The sequence below is a fragment of the Pelodiscus sinensis genome, chromosome 3 (assembly GCF_052426305.1).
Source record: "Pelodiscus sinensis isolate ZL-2025 chromosome 3, ASM5242630v1, whole genome shotgun sequence".
NCBI classification, from domain to species: Eukaryota; Metazoa; Chordata; order Testudines; family Trionychidae; genus Pelodiscus; species Pelodiscus sinensis.
This window is the reverse complement of record NC_143054.1, coordinates 91,628,405-91,647,209: the sequence shown is the minus strand read 5'-3', so window position 1 is coordinate 91,647,209 and position 18,805 is coordinate 91,628,405. Positions and strand designations below refer to the sequence as shown.

At 42.6% G+C, this 18,805-nt stretch overlaps 1 protein-coding gene across 4 annotated transcripts in view; it reads right to left on the bottom strand.

The window, feature by feature from the left end:
* The window catches only part of NCOA7 (nuclear receptor coactivator 7), a 124,670-nt gene that overhangs the window by 48,464 nt on the left and 57,401 nt on the right, over positions 1–18,805 (bottom strand). Inside the window, exon 1 of one of the 4 annotated variants that reach the window (XM_075924110.2) lies at positions 1,119–1,838. The exons of 2 other annotated variants lie outside the window; for them this stretch is intronic. In XM_075924110.2, the coding sequence (XP_075780225.2) occupies positions 1,119–1,665 (547 nt within the window). In that variant the 5' untranslated portion in view covers positions 1,666–1,838. Of the gene's footprint in view, positions 1–1,118; positions 1,839–18,805 lie in introns of those variants that run through there. One more of the 4 variants, XM_075924109.2, reaches the window with a different exon arrangement.

Genomic DNA, 18,805 nt, shown 5'->3' with positions numbered 1-18,805 from the left:
AGTTAATTTATATTCTACTGCATCCCTGTAAAAAAGCCTTCCTAGATTCTTTTCTTAATGAAGAACAATTTACTTCTGAGGTATAGCACATTTTTGTTCTGGGTGATATCCAGATAGAAAGAGTTAGCACATGGTTATATTCAATAATTCTGCATTTGCAGGGTTATGAATAATCAGATTAAAATGGATTCCTAAGCAATAATACTAAATATTGTACAATCTAGTGCCTTGTAGGCACTTTACACACCTCAGTTTCATTAACTCGTGTGTAAAACTTTGCAGGATAAGAGTCTAATTCATTAGAATTCTCAACTTCAATGTTAGGTAGACAGGTAAACAGTATTATCATTATTTTTTAGCAGAGAGTTTAGATAACATGCCCAAATTAGGGAGTTAACAGGTATGTCAGTCTGTTACATGTCCATAGCTTTCATGGACTTAAAGGATTGCTTAAATATAATTGAATTCCTGGCTCCTAGTTCTCATAAGGCACTGGATGATAAATTTGCACCGAGCCCTACTGAAATCAATGAAATTCTACTTCAGTTGATTCCTTTGATCGGCTGAAATCTGATTTTCAAAACAAATGATTTTGTCTTACATACATGGTTCAATTATGTCACTGGAAAAATAAAGTTACTGCTCAGAATTAGATATAAGCATGCAAACCCTTCAGTTGCTTAAGACATACACCAGATTTTAATAAGTAAATAGAGTTAAATGATTAGATAATTGTATCGATTGTAAAGGTATTGGCAGTACCATGTTATCTTTGCTAGTCTATACTTATGAGCAAATGCTAAAACCAAAACATAGTAAAACACAATATGAATAGTGACCTTAAGGATCTGATGCAAGTGAGAGTCTGGGATGTGAAAAAACACACCAGCAGGCTAGAACATGAGTATTAGTTTTCAAAATATTCTCTTTGCATGCTTAATGGAAATCAACCAAAACAAGTATAGGGGCAAAGGTGCAATTATTGGCTATTAGAGAAAAACTTCTACAATACACCCACACTCAAGAAAGATTTCAAATTGGCTCAGCCCCTAACCCTCCCCACCCTGCCTTCTACCAAGTAGACCAGCGGAAGGAGCGAGGAACCGAGGACTGCATACCTAGCAACAGGTAAGGCTGTCTGTAGTCAATACACCAGGAGAAATGCTTGTGAACAGAAAAACTGTGCATAACCTCGAGCAGGTTGTTCTGGGGTTTTAAGCTGCTGGGCTCCCAGGCCACCACCTCAGGTAAGGACTCGCAGCTGTCTCCATTTGCCGAATTGTACCCCGAAGACAAGGTCTCATCGCTTTCCACACTGCTCCATTCGTGGAGAAATTTCCATGCAGCTCTTTGGTCAGCGGGAGGCGGGCAAATGTTGCAACATTCGCCTGGATGGTGGACACAACAACACTCCGCTGCAAACATCTCCGGGCGGGGAGTGAGGGAAGTGACCTGGCCGCACGCAATGCGCCCGGTGACTAGGGAGCACGGCTCATAAACCTGCCACACGAGCGGTGGCTCCCGAAACGCGCAGGGAGCAGCACGGCTGTTCCGTCGCTTCCCGAAATCTTCCAGAAAGGACACGTGTCTCCCCGCCTCCGCCTTCCCCTTCCCCCCAAGCAGCCCACTTGGCTCCAGGCGGGAGGGAGGCAGGCAGGCAGGCATCCAGCACAGCCTCGCGCGCCGCTGCAGACTGGGCCTCTCTCCGCAGCACGAACTCGCCGCACTAAAGCGGTGACAAGAAGCTGCCTCGCGCTCCCATCCCAAGTGCGCGCTGGGCAGGGGGCTTGTTCTGCACAAACCAGTTCCTACCAGACCAGAGCGACTGCTGCCCTGCTCGCACCGCCCCCAGCCCCGGGATTGCAGGCCCCGGAACAACGGTACAAGGGCCCGTCCTGCACATGCTGCACGTACAGCCCTAAGCCCTGCAATAAAGCTCAGGGAGGAGCAGGGTCAGGCGTGGGACGCGGAGTAAGACTACCTGTCTAGGTGGCTCCTGAATGGGGATCCTGCAGGGCAAAGCAGGGGGATTCCGACATTGTTGTTAAAACGGATTTGTGGGGAACACAGCAGCTGGTTTACTAACCCACTAAACTAGATTCCAGACCCTTGCTTTGTGATCTAACCCCACTGAGAGGCCTGAAAATTGAAGGCGCTATCACATTTTCTAAGCTACATTTCAGGACTGAGAGACTTTTAAAGGCTGCCTAACAATGTATTTTTTTTCTCTCTCCTGCTTTGTGATTTGGAAAACAGGAAACCAAGCACTACAAAGCAGGCTTCTGTTTTAGGGAGACTGTGAAATGTAACATGGGGGAAAAGAAACAATGGCATTTAAGGTCAAAGGGAAAACTACAAAAATGAGCCAGCTAGTTAAACAGAAATGAAAAGGAACAGACACCAAACTTAAAAACCTGCATGCTGCATGGAAACTTTAAAAACAGAGCAATAGAGGTTCCAACAAAATGTATTCCTTGCCTCCCCTCCCCCACTACCAAAAATGTACGGTAGTTCTTGCGTTATGTAACAGTTAATGTATTTGCTTAGCAGGGTCCCAAACCGCAAGTCTGATGCAATACAGAAAAGTGAACCAGATTCTGTTTTTAATTATAAAAGCATAAATAATGTAGACAATAAAGAAAGTTTGCAAAAGTTTGACAAAGTCAGTTTAGGGTAAATATAAACTCTAAATGAGGCAAAGGAAACATTGCCAAAATTCATTACCCAATTTTCACCAATAACTATTTTCCTTCCATCTAGCATGTTTGCTGGCACATGTTTGTCTTTAAGAGCTAGAGAAATAGTATACATGAAAATACAGACCTCATATAAAATTACATTTTTATTTTAAGTAGGTTTTTAATTTGATCACCTGTACAGTCACCTTTCTTCTATAAGATGGAAATTTCCATAGAGATAAGTTCCCTTTTTTATGGCCCATAATTAAAATATAAAGATTTCCCAATAGCCTTGTTTGCAAGAAATGATGGGACATATAAGTTGTTTATGTTTATTCTTATATTATTGGTGAATGCATGGTGAATGGGCAGCATGTTTCTGGTAAGGGTGTTTGTAGTAAATTTTTACATAATTTGAGGGCACTTTCCATAAGGTAATGATAGAATTGTAGGCCTCTCTACACTCATGGCAGGACTAAAGATTATGACACAGCTGTTGACTCTCATATATTTGGGGTATATATATTACTTAAACTCTCTGCAAAATATAAGGGTAATAATTCCCTATCTACCACTAAAGTTTGAGGTATTTGTTGCCTGTGTGGTACAGTACCATGTTAACTTCTTCAAAAGTAGTTTGTCTTTTTTGGTCTTGATATTATCAGGGCATGTGGCTTGCAACAAAATGTTTTGTTTTTTTAAATAAAAACTGCTGGTTTTGGCAGCAATTTTGCAGAAAATGACATGAGCCAAGGATGACACAAAAATCTTATTGGGCCATGTTATCAGCATTAAAGGTAGTTCTTCACACTGCTATACCCAGAGACCCTCAAAAGGGAGGTGCTGCAAAGTGGAGTAATTAGCGTAGACATTAAATAAGAATTTGATTTGAAAATAAAATAAACCTGCTCCAAGCCCTGATTTGAGTGACAGCCACCTCTTTACATTCCCTATATGGACTAACTGTATGAGAGCCCCAGGCACTATTAATTTTTCTTGGGACACTTTGTAGAATCTACAGAATGATCTTTGTAGGATCCAAAGGAAAGGAATGCTATGAAAAAGAGAGCTATGACAGAATGTACTGTGTAGTGGGGAAGAGAGATAAACCAAGCCACTCGCCCTCCAGGCATAATGCTTGAGTGCCAACCCAAGAGAGAGTCAAATGCCATCCAGCTGATTAGCAGAGTGTCCACAGTTGGCAACATGTGTTTCTACGGTTGGGGCATATCCCCATATGTCTTAGTGCACATAACAAAATTGATTCTGCTCACAGATGGAAAAAAAGAGAGGGAACACTGGTCATAGTCAACCCTATTAACTAATAGACAAATCTAATAAACACAAAATAGTTTGTGTAAATATGACCAAGAGTAATAGACATCTTTTGTAACTGGCATATTTATTAGTCTGGTCACTGTATGTTAAACATTTCCATATTTAGATAATATACAAATTGCCAGAAGAAAATCAGGATCCTTATTTCTAAAAAGTTCATTTGCTCCTGCTACTTATTCCCTACCTAAAATTACAATCCTTCAATTATGATTTTATAATCAGTTTTGATAGTGTTCAAACTTCAGATATGGAATTAAATAATAACAGATGGACTCATAAGAAATAAAGATTCAATTTTCATGCTGCTATCTTTAATAAAATTGGGGACAGGGAGAGGAAGTCAAGAATAGAAAGGAGAGTGAAGCTATCTAGGCAAAATGGTTTCTAAACAAACTTTCAAAGTTTTCCACAAGGCCTCAAAAGGGCTGCAGGTACACTATCAAGTACGATGAAAAAGGGGGGATTCTTCCTGATTGTGGTTGTCCTTATGTAGAAGAAGAGAGGTTAATGCATGGGTGCCCTGCCGCATTTTCATTTATCATTTTCAACACTGTTTCTGAAAGCCACAAAAAAGGCCCCTATCTTTGTGCATCTAAATGTATTTCAAAAACAAATGTGAAATCTTCTGAGTCTTATTTTCTTTCGGGCTATTTTTTTAACCCCGCAAATAACTGATTCTAGATAAAATCCTTACAATAATCCCCCACCCACAGTATTTGCCATTTAATTATCCCACTTCTGCTGGGGTGCATGAGATATTACTGTATCTTGCGTGCAAGTTTTGAAAAAACAACCTTTAAAAAAACCTCAGGTTTTCAGATAAAAAAATGCAGCTAACCTAAATCTCATTGGGACCTCAGTGTCACTTTACTGTACTTCACTGGTTCTCAAAGTGCAGTCTGCGGACCACTAGTGGTCTGTGGCCGCCTCCTATGTGGTCTGAAACTCGAGCTCAGCTTCCTCCTCCCCACACACACGCACAGCATGGAGCCCTTGCTGCCACACCAGCTCTGGCTTTCTACTTGAAGGGTGGCGGTTGGAGGTGGTAAAGAAAGCCCTGAGTTGAGGAGAAGAGAGGAGTGCAGAGAAGTGTGGCTGCCAGGCAGTGGGGGCAGGCTGGAGATTTCTCACCGCTTCTCTGTCCCCTTCTGCTGGAAAAGTGTGAGTGGGACGCATGGGGATTTCAGGGTAGCAGCGCTTCCTAGCACAGAACCTCCCTGCTGCTGCTTGGCCAGGGGCTTGTCCCAGTTTTGCTGGGAGATGCTGGAATTGCCACCCTTCCCAGACACCCCGGCAGACTCTAATGCCTCTTGCGCCCAGACGGGACAACTCACTTAACCCCGCCTCATCCAACGCAAGGGCAGGAGCTCCAGGAATGTGGGGCTTTCTGCCAAGTTGGCTTAAGAGTGCAGAGACCTGGGCCCTGCCGGTGTTTGCACAGACCCTGCCCACTCTGGCCCTGCACATGGCTGGGAGACAGACAGGAGGGAACTGGGATCTTGATGAGTGACGGGGTTTATCTGTGGGAGTTTCTGAATAAGTGAGGGAGGTAGCTGTGGGGATCTCTATATGACGTGTGAGGGGGGACAGGTGAATGGGAGTTTTAGTGGTGGGGGTTTCAGTACATTGGGTGCCCCCTTTCCTGTGTGAAGATCAGGAACAGCAGCTGTATCAGTGGCCTCCTCCCTCCTGGCCACACTGTGCACCCTCTCTTACTCCCCCTCCCAGGCCAGACACCCTACCTCCAGCATGCTTCTGCAACTTACCTCCCACCTAGACCTCGCACCCTCACGCTTCTTGCACCCCACCTCCTGGCCAGATTCTGCACCACCAACCCTATCCCACTCACTGGCAGCCCTGTCTCACTGAACCTCTCTTTCCCCCCCCCCCCCCCCCCAGGTCAGAGCCAGGGGATCTACAAAATCCACTAAAACTGGTACCCCAGAAAAGCAAATCTGGCCTATGGGAAGCCCTGAACCTCAGTCCTCCCTCTTCCTTCCCTTACCCCATGGGACTGGCACACCAAAGAGGGAGGTCTCTCGGGGGCCACATTAGTGAGAGTTGGGGTTTTTATGGAGGGGTTTGGGTTTTTTTTGGACTTCTTACCTGTGTAGTCCCCAATTAATTTTTCTGTGGATCAGTAGCCCCCATCCCAAAAAAGGTTCCCCACCCCTGCAATAAAGAAAACATTGAAACCTTTTGCATTGGACATAAATTATTTACTTTATTTTAAATGAAGTTTGATAAACTAACATGAGAGTTAAAATGCTTAATCTGTTTAATTTAAATTAAACCATACTCTCTAGCTGCAGAACTAGCAAGATTGGGAATAATTATATAATTAATGGTGAGTTTCCATTAGCAATTGGTGGTCCATGGAAAGGTTACAGAATGAGTCAGGGAGTCCACGGGCCAAAAAGTTTGAGACCCACTACTGTATTTGCAGCCACACTTACCATATGTTGAACTGCACTGCTGTCACAAATTGAATCCTGCACAAAACTTTATGTATATCATTTCCCCCCTTCACCCTCACTTCTCTAAAGGAATGAATGTTTTCTTCTCTGTGCATGAATTTAGGGATGTTAGATATTGAATTATTTAATAATTGTGTAACCGCATCAAAACTTACTGATTTCACAATTATTCAACAGTCCCCAGGGGGCTGTAATAACACTGCAAAATTAAAAATGTAAAAAAATAGAGTATGGTCTCCAAGGTGGAAATCAAAACCATTTTAACAGCATTTGCGTGTATGCTTTCATAAAGTTCAAGGCCTGAAGGGACCATTATTAAAGTTAATTAGGAAAGGGGAAGTTAGAAACCTTGAAATCCTTTTGGCAAGTTTAGCTAAATGCCCCTCTCAACCAGCTATGGGGCATTCAGTATATAACAGGTGTAGGACGAGGCAGGGCAGAGCAGAGCAAGGGTGGCATGGGGCAGGGCCTAGGGTGGATCAAGAGTTGTCCCTAGTCCCACATCTTCTTAGGGACAGCCTTGTTGGCAGCTACCTTGGGATATTAAAGCCTGGTCTACAATAGGAAAATAGAAGTTTCAAAACTCCGGTCATCTGAAGAATTGGGCTGTGCCCACGAAAGCTCATGATACCATCTATGTGTTTTGTTAGTCTATAAAGTGCTACCAGATCATTTGTTGCTACCAGATCATTTGTTGCTTCAATAGGAAATTAGGTTGCTATCACTCTGTTGCTCCTGAGTGACAGTTGAACTGACTTAGCCCCCGACGTCAACAACGGTAGGTCAATGGCAGACTTCTCCTGCTGACTTAGCTATTGCCTCTTGGAGAGAAGGAATAACTCCATCAACAGGAAACTCCTTCCTGTCAACATAGGTAGCATTGAAGCATCGCAGCGTTTTAAATGTAGACAAGCCCTAAGAGGTGAATTAAAGGGTAGTCATTTGAGAATGTTATGGGTTTTGAGGCAGAAATTTAACAGAATATCTACAACTACAGGTTGACCCTCTCTAGTCCAGCACTCTGGGGACCTGACAGGAGTCAAACCACAGGAGGTCAATATTGTAGCAAGTGGGTGTTTCTATTTTGCTGAGGTGAATAAAAGAACAATTCTTGCAATGTTGCTTAATAATGTATTACTGTAATGATACACCCTATATAAGCCTACATCTGGACAAGTCTGATCAGCACTCTTCGTAACGTGTTAGTGGTGTTACAAAATTGTACTGTATTGGCACAAGGATATATAAGTAGAGAAAGCATAAAAAAAAGCTTACACTTAGAAGCATTACCGACAATTCCACTGCTTGCTAGGCTCTAAGAAGACATTTAGGGGTAATTAATAGCTAAACAACAGCACAGAACATTGAGAGCCAGGACTGGCAGGTGTAAACAAACATGGGACAGTGGGAAACTCGGCCACATCCACAACAGTCATTCAGGTAAATAAAATCATGTTGGATCATGAATGTTGCTGGACCAGAGAGTGTCTGATTAGAAAGGTTCAACCTGTGTTTTAATAGTTTAATTCCCAAGTATTCTTTCATACCAGAGCACTTTATAACTATTGAAGTAATTAATCTTTTGGCACTCTGAGGGAGATAATAGAAGCCTGATCTTTACTACATGTTTACGGCAACGCAATATAGCTTATGTTGACCGAGTTGTGCAGGCATCTACACTAAAACTGGTCTCCCACTGCCATGAGCACCCCCCTTATTCTGCTACAGAAACATGACAGAGCCATGGCCAGTGTTTTTAAGTCGATGCAGTATGAGTGTAATCACTACGTTAGTTGTGTTGACCCTGTTGTCCAGCACCTATCCCACAGTATCTCACGCTAATCCAGTCTGGTCATCCTTTTGAATTCCACTACCCAGGGGCCATGGAGACCATAAGTCCCCGTTTCCTCTTTTAAAGCCCCACACATTTTTAAACTTTCTTTTTTTGATGGCCTGAGTTGGTGAGCACCCCATCAGCTCTCTACTGTTGAGTGTGATTGCCCAGCTCACCATGCCACCTACATACACGAGGCAGAAATGTGTCTGGAGAAACCGTAAATACTGGATCTTCTGGGTCAGTGAGGAAAAGAGGCTGTGCAGGCACAACTCCAATCCAGCCAGACACATGAACATCCGCAAGCAGATTGCACAAAGAATGCAGAAGAATAGCTAAGTCAGGGACTAGCAGCAATGCTCAGTTTAAGACAGGGAGCTGCAGCAGGCATATCAAAAGGCCAGGGAGGACAAGAAGTGATCCTGTGCCACACTACAGATCTTCTGATCCTGCTGTTGCAGCCTTCACCACCACAGAATACTTAGGCCAGATAAGGAGAAAAATGATGGTCACGTGGGACGACATGTTCAGCAAGATCCTGCAAGCTAGAGCTGCATGGGGTGACCATGAGCATGAATGCTGCGATCAGCCTGAAAAAGGAAAGTGATGAGGAAACGGGCCCAGGAGAGAGAGAGATACACCAGGACATAATTGGGGATTTTCAGGTAGCAAATGAAGATGCTTCAGACTCTGGTGGACCTGCAGTTTCAATGATCCCATGCTTGCATCCCTGTGTAGCCCACTGAGAATTCAATATTGGGATCTCTCTATACCCCCTCTCAACATTCCACATGGCATCAAGTGTCACTGCACTACCCCCTACCACTCCACCCCAGGGAACATTAAAGACAATCATAGCATCACATACACAGACTTGTGAAAGCCGTGATCACTAAAATGGACAAAATGTTATCTCCCCCTTCTAAGTTCTGTTCTCTTAATGTATGATGTTTTAATTATTTGTTTTAAAGTCACAGGTCTTTCCACTGATTTCTTTACAATATAAATTTCTATTTGAAATAATAATTCATCTTTATTATTATACAACATAGGCTGTTGAGTGCTCAGCAGTTCTGAAAATAATTACCTCTTACTGCACCATGTCAAACTTCTTATAGGATCATTCACAAATAATGTTAATAGGTGCATTAACAATGTTACATTCCTTCATTTACAGTTATCGCCATACAATTCCTACCAAGCTACAAAAGTCCATGTTGTAGCACATTCCAATACACACTCCTCTGACTCACTGTTAAACTGGGTTTTCAAAGCCTTCCTGAACCTTTGAGTTCTTCTAATAGCCCTTGTTCAAGTTCAGCAGACATCTGCTCTACCTATGCCTTCCACTCCAGTGGAAACTTTCTCCCCTTTGCTTTACACACATTATTCCAGACACAGCAGGCAGTGATAACCATTGGGATATTGTTTCCATATTGTGAGTAAACAACTCCAGCACAACTAAAAACACATTCAACTGTCATTCTGAACCTTCTGAGCCAATAATTAAATTGTTCTTTAGTGCTGTCAAGGTGGCCAGTGTATGGAATAAAGGGTAGATTGGGTCCTCCAGGATTGCCAGTGGCATTTCAACATGCCTATTGGTGACTCTGAATGGTGTCTAATATTGTTTAAGATTCAAAGATCTCACTTTGCTAACTTGGCAATCTAGTAGCTCACTGGCATCTGCTCACATCAGAGAGACTTTATATCCTTCATTGGAAGTCAGCTTCATACTGTGTGTCTTTCAGTATGGTAACTGGTGGTAATCCCGAACTACAGCTGCCTCGAGGTGGGAAAGCAAAGGGGAAAAAATATGAACTAAAAGATTATCAGAAAATAATAGTAATAGAACAACATGTACAGGAAAAACTTTGGTGTACGAAAGGAGAAACAAACAGGCAATTCTAAACTAGAGATATTTAAAACAATTGTATCAGTTAACCTAAAAAATTCTGAGTTCAAAGAGACTAATGGAAAAAGTATCTTAGTATTAGCAGAGGAAAACACGTAACGGCTGAACAAAACCAACAGTCCCCTACATGCAAATTATTCACAGAACAGGAAAGAAAACAGGCACCAAGCAACAGGCTTGGTTTGAGGTTGAAGGATTTAATGCAGCTTAAAAGCCACAAGCTGCAATGGGAAAGCACAATTTCATTAATTTCCCTATCCATTAGATCACAGAGTAGGTAAAGATGTAGTGATACAGGGGATAAGAACCACTTATGTGCATCTTACTAATATGGAAAAGTATTGTAGTGCAATTATGTAGGTGTGCACAGCCTCTCTGCTTCAAATTACTTTGCATAAAGTCCTTGGGGAGATGTGTGGCATAGCTTTCTTGTGCTCTAGCTATTACTGTTCTCATGCACTTGCCAAATTCACTTCTGGTCAATATAAGAAAACTGCAATTACCACAAACCTGGATAGTTCTATGATCTAGTTCCCATGTCGGCTGCAAACTTCAAGTGAAAACCACAACTTATATAAAGCAGTGCAGCTGCATGGATTTTTCCTACTTCCGCTAGCACTTCTGAGGGACAGGTTGAAAGGGTCAGCTAAAGATATTTTAGGTGCAACAGACAAGTAGTTCCAAAGTTAAAGGTTCCTATGGCTGGACAACTTACTGTGTGGCTTCTGCATGTATTTTATGGTCTACATATAACAGTATAAAAAGTATATAATCAAATACTTAAAATCCCATATTCGTACAATTAGGCTGAGTTGGCCATGCTGTACAAAACACTCCTTTCTTAGTTTTAGCTTTACATTTAATTTTCTCTTTGTGGGACTCTCCCCACAAAAAGCTGCTTTCTAGCATTAGCTTCCAGCCTCCACTTCACTAGCTAATTCACTCCTGAACATTCTCTCCCCCTCCCTGGCAGTAGTTCAGAAGAGAGGTGTGGGTGGAAGTTAGACAAAGAAGGCTGCAGCTTGACAAAAAAAAGATGGATGAAACTAATGAACAGCAGGCAGTTAGTATAAGGCACCTTTTAGTTCTTCTAGACTAGTGTTCTAAAAATAGTCTGCCTAGAGGGTAGCACTGGCAGTGCATGGCCTAGCTGCCCAATTATGTAGCCATGAAGTCTGGAAGGACTGTTCTGTAGACACCTGGCTCAAGCTGGTACCAGTGCTAACTGTAGCTGCACTGTTATTTTTAGTGTAATAACCAGAAGTGGCATGTTATTAGAACCGTGAATCCACAAATATCCACATTATATCTGCAGGTATCTTCATCCACAGATGTCATTGCAGAGACCCATGGCTCATTTTTGTGTTTACAGATGCAGATACAGGGCTCTACACATACCACCAGCTTCAGAAGCTATTTCTGTCTACACCAACTGAGGAGCAGAAGCACACAGTAATAGATGTACCCTAAGGCTTCCATCCCAGCATCAGACACACCTGCTTGAACGAAGGATGTTAAATTGCGGTTAACATCCAGGAGCCACCTGTGCTGTTGATTTACATTTTAAATGTAGTAAGAGCCACTAGGATCTTATTACATTTAAAATCCAGAAGCACAGCATTCCAGACCAGCATGAGCCGGGAATGCTTGGTTCCGCTTGGCGCCAAGTCCAGCAGCCCCTGTTCACAGCAGCCAGGACTGGTCGCAGGCAGCGACTGCTGCCAGAGCAGCCCCTGCATGAGGCCAGCCTGGACTGCAGCAAATAGGCACTGCTTGGCAGCAGCAGCCCCTGTCCACTGGGGTGGGCATGGGTGGGGTGGGCCAGTTCCCCAATGGGGAAGCAAGTAGTTGAGTACTCCACTCAGTCACCTGATAAACTTATGCTTATTAGTAGTTGACTACTCACTAACATCCCTAACCTGGACTTGAGGAGGCTCTGGAGTGCAGCTGGTGGTAAAGTCACAGAGGAAGGGTAGGAGAGAGTCTGTCTGACTTCAAGGACATGGATAGATCGTATGACCAGTTCATGGGTTAGTTCTTCCCACAGGTTGGAGGCAGGAGGGGGAAAAAAGGACAGTGTACATGTGCTTAGCAACACAGCCTAGCTGGAGCTTTGTTCTCCAACCCCCCTGTACTTGCCCCAGGAACAGGGCAGAGGTTCTCCGAAGGGCAAGAATTTCTCCGCCTCCTCCAGGCACAGCAGTGTAGCTCAAGACACTTTCCTTCCCCATCCTCAATTCCCATTGCCCTTTGGCTATGCCCCTAGAACATATGTTAGGGGGAAGACACATTCCAGCACCTCTGCCCCCATACAAGAATAGGAAAGTTCAATCTCCAACCCGCCTCAGCTTGCCCTGGGGACAAGTCATTGCCCATCCATCATAAGTTGGTTTCACTCCAAATTCCACTTTTAGCTACTCCCCTGTATCTCAAAACATACATACAAAGGGCAGAATTTTGGCTCAACAAAATTACTTGAATTCTGTCATTTCTGACTATTGATGCTCATCTTTGCAAGCTAAACAACAGTTCTTCAGAGTAGTTTTTGTAAAAGGTGATAAGTAGATAATGAAATCTGTCTTTCCAGAATTAATGATGTAAAGAGTTGTGCTGCATTTTAAGTTGTCGTAATATTAAGCAAGATCTACTCTTAAGTCAAGTGTAAGCCATGTAGCCAGCTGCAAGTAATCTTACAGACTGTGCTACAACAGGAGCAGAATAATACATAATGGAATGGAAAAATCTGTAAAACTATACTAAATGAACCTTACGTTATCTGAGTTTAATACAACTGGCAAATTCAAAACATTGATGCGGCAACTAGAAGATTTACTTGGCATTGCTCAGATACTCAATTCAAAAAAAGTTAAATCATTGTTCTAGGGTGGGCTGGGGATGAGTAGTTCACTATGCTGGCTTCCCCAGGAAGAGAAGATTACCTCTGCCATCTTTCACCACAACACCTTAGGGCAAGATAAGAAGCACCTGTCCATGGTTGCTGCAGCTGCAGCAGGCACAGCTGGGGGAAGGGGTTCATGCCCACCAGCTGGGGCAGATCCAGAGTAAGGCATGCAGAAAACTGCACTTTCCCCTCTCTCCCTGACACACAGGAACAGCCAGCAATGTTCCTATACAAATCGGGCTGGGAGGAGAAGCTTTTAGACCTTAGCCATCTCCTTTAAAGGATTCCGGGTGTGTGTGTTTGGGGCTAGGGTAGTCCCAGGGGAGAGACTCACCTCCAGACAGCCTCTGTCACCTATGTGGTGATTCTGTCTCTCTTCTGTATGGTTTTATGAGAAGAAATCCCATTCTAGGAACATCCCATTTTTCTGGCATCATCCAAACTCTTTACCTTGTTTTAAGTTACGATAAGAGGAAGCTGTATACCAAATGTGGTGCTCCTAACTCTTAGTGTGCAGCTATGAAGCACCCAAATCTCAAAATAAGATACACAAATTGCGTAACTTATTTCAAGACAATTTTGAAATAGCTTATTTTGTCATTTGAGCGATCTACACAGCACCAAATTTCAAGATACAGCACTATTTTGAGCCATCCCTCATACAATGAGGCTTACAGGGATGCAGAAATAGTGTGTCCACTGTATTTCGAAATAGCGGACATGTTCAAAAGGTGCAGGGTAGCTATTTCAGGATACCTCTTGTATCCCAAAATAACTTTGCTCTGTAGACATACCTTACTGTTTAGGAGAAATTCTTGGACAGACAGACAGACAGATAAGACAGACTCTCTAAAATATATATAGTAGATTTGCCATTTTGCCACCTTTCTCTTGCAATAAAGTAGTTGTTCTCACCCAGCAGTCTTCCAGGGAGCCCATCAACTCATCTAGATAGTGACCTAGTTTTACAACAGACTGCATAAAAATCACCTAGCAAAGCCATTACAAACTAAAATTTCATCCAGAAAGTGTCTTATTTATATTGCTCTATATACACTGAAATGTTAGTACAATATTTACATTCCAATTGATTTTAGAATTACATGGTAAAAATGAGAGAGGACTCCTGAAAGAGGTGTGGTAGTCTGGAAAGGCTGAGAGCCACTTCAATAAAGGACATGAGGGGAGAGGCTCTGGAGAACAGGGCTTCATTTGAGTATAGCAGAAGCTGTGGTCTGATAGGAAAGTGAGACTAGGAATTATAGCCAGATATCCCTTGATACAAAGTTCCCACATAATTTCCAAGGGCAGAGGAGCAATACCCTTTGAAGGGCTCCTGGAAGATGGGGAAGGAAGGGACTGACATTTGTGACAAAGATGTACAGAAATCCATCACAGGGGGATGGAGAGCAGAGATCTAGAACAATTCAAACATGGGCTCAGCCTGTCCTTGCTATGCAGTGCTGTGAAGACTTTCACTATACTGAAAACACTGGAAGGGTAACTAAGCTGAGTCACAAGGACCAGGGAATGATCCTGAAGGGGCTGCTGTGTGTTGCAAAAGAAGCCTTGCTAAAACCCACCACCGAAGAAGACTGTCGGTCAGCAAAAGTAAATCATGCTGTGGAGTCACTGAAGAGCAAAGTAGTTAGTAGACTTCAACAGTGACTGACTGCGGCACTCAGTGTGGGCAACTGTTAAAAGGTGGATCAATAGTAGGAACGGCGAGAGGAGGCCACTACCAGGAATTACAGCAGAAGAGGAAAGAGGATATAGCATGCAGTGTAGAGGACAGGCAAGATCCCAAAAGTCAAGGAGAGAAGGGACAAAATCAGGAGTGAAGAGATATTGTCCTTATTAACACACAGCAGAGACAGACAAGTTCTTGAAGGCTGAGAAGGAAAGAATGGGAGCTGTAAGATGCAAAGCAAACTTTTATAGGGTGAGATTTTTTAAGTCTAGTTCAGAACTACAGATCTGGACAAGGTTGCTAACTTGCATGAGAAACAGCAAGGGGAAGATCAATAAATCAGGAAGGCCTGCCTGGCAGTGTAATGAAACCTATTACTATTCAATTTTCTCCCCAAGGATGTGGTGGCCAGTCCCTGGACCAGAACATTTAATAATAAACCAGTCAAAACATTAGGCAATGCACAGTGGAGAACAACCCTACACAGAGCGAGGTGTTGGATAAACTAAAGGACTTTTTCATTTCCACTTTCTGATTCTTTCGTACAGAATCAAAATGTGGCACAGCTATTCCTTTTTTGGTTCTGATGCGTCATCTACTGGCCTCTAACAGTAACAACATCATCTTCCTCCCTCTATTCCCATGTCATATTTGAAACCACCTCCAGAAATAGAAAATTAAAAATCAATTCCTTATAAGAACAATCCCCTCCTCCAAATAGAACAGGAAAGTAACTGTGCTTAGTTAGTCTGTATCTCCACATCCTTAAGAAGCTGCATGATATTCATCCCAATGTAAGAAATAGGATTTATTGAGTCAGTGAAAGTGAAAGTGCTCTGACAAAAAAATACCATATAATACACAAATCTATTAAGGGGACTGACATTGAAAGAAAGAATGAGAAAGTTGCCATCAGCATTTACAAATTAACACAGGCATACAGATTTACATGCTTGCCAGGAAGAGACATGGAGTCTAAGTAGAGATTTATAGCGAGATGTGTTGCTCCTCTCCTTTCTACTGCATAACAATAAATAAATGTGGCTTTATGACCCTCTAAAACATGAAAGGGAGATTAGTAAGAGCACAAAGTTCAGCTTTGTCAATCTAACAGAACTTTCTAGACTCAAAGCACTTGTGATAAAACTTCCATTAAGCTGTTATATATTATGCATCCACAATCACATTAGCACACAGATGAGGCAAACTACTATGTCATTAATACAGCTAATACTTTTTTCCCCCCCATAGAAGAAAGGTGTATTGGAAAAATTTAACTATTACTGAGACAATCTCAGAAGTACCACTCAGACACCGTTAAATGTTAAAAGGTCTAAAGTATACAGTGAAATTATACATGTATTCCTCAATCTAGCAGCAACAGCAAACAAACAACAAAACACAGAAATGTATATGGACAGGAAGAACAACAAAAGAAAGTGAGCTTTCTGGGTTTAGTCAAAGCACAGCAGAGTTTTTCTAGAGAACACAGTCAATTACAGTTGGAAAAAAGTGACTTAATGAAGTATGTGCATTGACTGACACTCTCCATCACCCTGCTTATTAAGGATGTCCAGTGATACTTCAAATAAGCATGTGAATTGTTTGCATGATATGTGTACATATAATTGACAGGCAGTCCCTTTATTGGTAGGGCCTTGGGTATTCGGTCACTTTAGAATTTCTCAGTTCACCCCTTCACACAGACCTGTGTGTGATGATCATTTTAAAAAACAAACCAATCCTAATAACGATGTTTCTAGCCCTTATGATTGTGGATGTTACTTTGAAAATGTTAACTAGTGTAAGGGCATGTCTACTCTTAAAATGCTGCAGTGGCGCTGTAGCACTTCAGTGAAGATGCTATTATGCCAATGGGAGACCTTCCTCTGTCAGCGTAGCTAATCCATCTCCTTGAGAGACAGGACACGGATATTCCACGATGAGAGAGTCCTGGGACAGGAAGGCCAGTAGCTGGGAACCCAGCACAGCCTGGCAAGGCTGGTGGTAGTGGGCCAGGGGCCATGGCAGCCCAGCAGCGGGGCTGGTGCTGTAGCAGCTTGATTGGGGCTGTGTGCCATCTGGCAGCAGGGCAGGGGCAGCAGCAGGGCAGCCCAGCAGCAGAGCTGAGGCTTCCGCAACTCAGCAGCCTTGTCAGGGAAACGTGCTGTCCAGGAGAGAGGCTGGTGCTGTGTGCCACTGGGCTAGAGTGGGGCTGGGGAAGGCACCAGCCAGCAGGCAGCCTGCCTAGCCAGAACCAAAGGAGCCGGTGGCGGTGAGGGGCAGTAAGCTGAGGGGCTGGTGGCAGGGTCCTTTCCTGGTCCAAAAAATTCCCTAATTCGGGACTTGTCAGGTCCTGAGGGTTCCAGACCACAAAGGTCCAACCTGTATTAATTCAGACTCTGCATTTTCAATTTACTCAGATTCAGATGCCAAAAACCTTTTTATAAAGGCTCAAAGGGTACGTTTTTTGCTGGAAAGAATAAACATGAAAAAACTCTTCACAGAAAATGATGGCAGGGAATGTGACTATAGCCTTGAAGGAGTACACAGAGAAAGGAGAGATGTATCATGATGTTTACATTCTTAGCAACTTCATTTTTGTGTTTGTCAATTTTTTTCCAGGAAGTTCCAACAGTTCTTAAATGTTTCACAAAGACACCAGAACACTAAAACCAATTCCAGCCATTTCACAAAACTTTGAACTTCTCCCAGATTGTTTCTACTTAAGATTTAGATAAAATCCTGTTATAGAAACATTTCTTTAAAAGATCATTAATTGAAAATGACACTTAATAACCAGAGTATTTACTTTGGTGTCTTTCAATTGTTTGTTATAAATACTTGCAAAAAGCTTGCCAGAACAACTAAACAGAAGTAACTTTACAGATACATTCTTCAATCCAAACACTTCAGAGTTATTATACTCAAGATGCTATTGCAAATAGATTGTTGATGTGAGGCAACGCTCAAGATAAACTGAAGTACGTTATTTTTAAAACTTAAATTGTTGATGTCTGTAGGTCCAGTTCTGCCAATGCTTAAACATAAGCAATTTTGCTCAAGTGAGTGAAAACAACAAACACACAAAGGAGTTTACAGGATAGCGGTATTTTTTTAAAATCACACATCACAGAAGGCTGTGGCTAATGTACAAGAGAGATTCTCAAATGATGAACTAATCTGAAATTCTGCTTGCAAGGCCTTATCTCCTTTTTTGGTGGCTGACTTTTATTAGACTGCAGGATATTCAGCCTGAAGTGGGTTTTCATGAATGTCCAAGGCACAAATTGTAACATAAAATGTAACAGAAGAAACTCTTGTCTCTCTATGATGTATCATGTACAATACAGAAGTCCCCAACTTATGAACAGTTGTGTTCCAAAAGTTTGTATGTTTGTTGTTTGGAACTTGGAGACTGGATTTGATGATCTCTTGAGGTCCCTTCCAGTTGTTTGATTCCATACTAGGAACTAGATTGTGGTTTCCCTGCTGATGTACACATACTAGTGATAGCTCTCAGGCTAGGTTTAGACTGCGGTGTTTTTGCAGAAAAAGATATGCAAAATGTGCTCGACATTTTGCGTAGCTTATTCCACATTTTTGTCCAGAAGAGATTTTTCTGCCATTTGGCCCCATTTAGATGGGGCCAAACAGCAGAAAAGACTCCTCTTTCGGCAACACCCTTATGCTTCATGAAACGAGGTATACAGGGCTCCCTGAAAGAGCACATTTGCTCTTCAACCAAAAGAACTGGAAGAGCAAACGCGTTCCTTGGACACAGAGGGGTTTTTGCAGGATACTAGAGGTATCCCGCAAAGACCCCATAGTCTAGACTTAGCTTCATTGAGCAAGAACAAGTATACACGACAATATAACAGTGATAGCACTGGTGGGTATGTAGTCAGCGTAGCTCAGCCATGCCTCCACTGCCATGCCTTCCGAGCTTCTGTGGCTACACTGCTACTTAT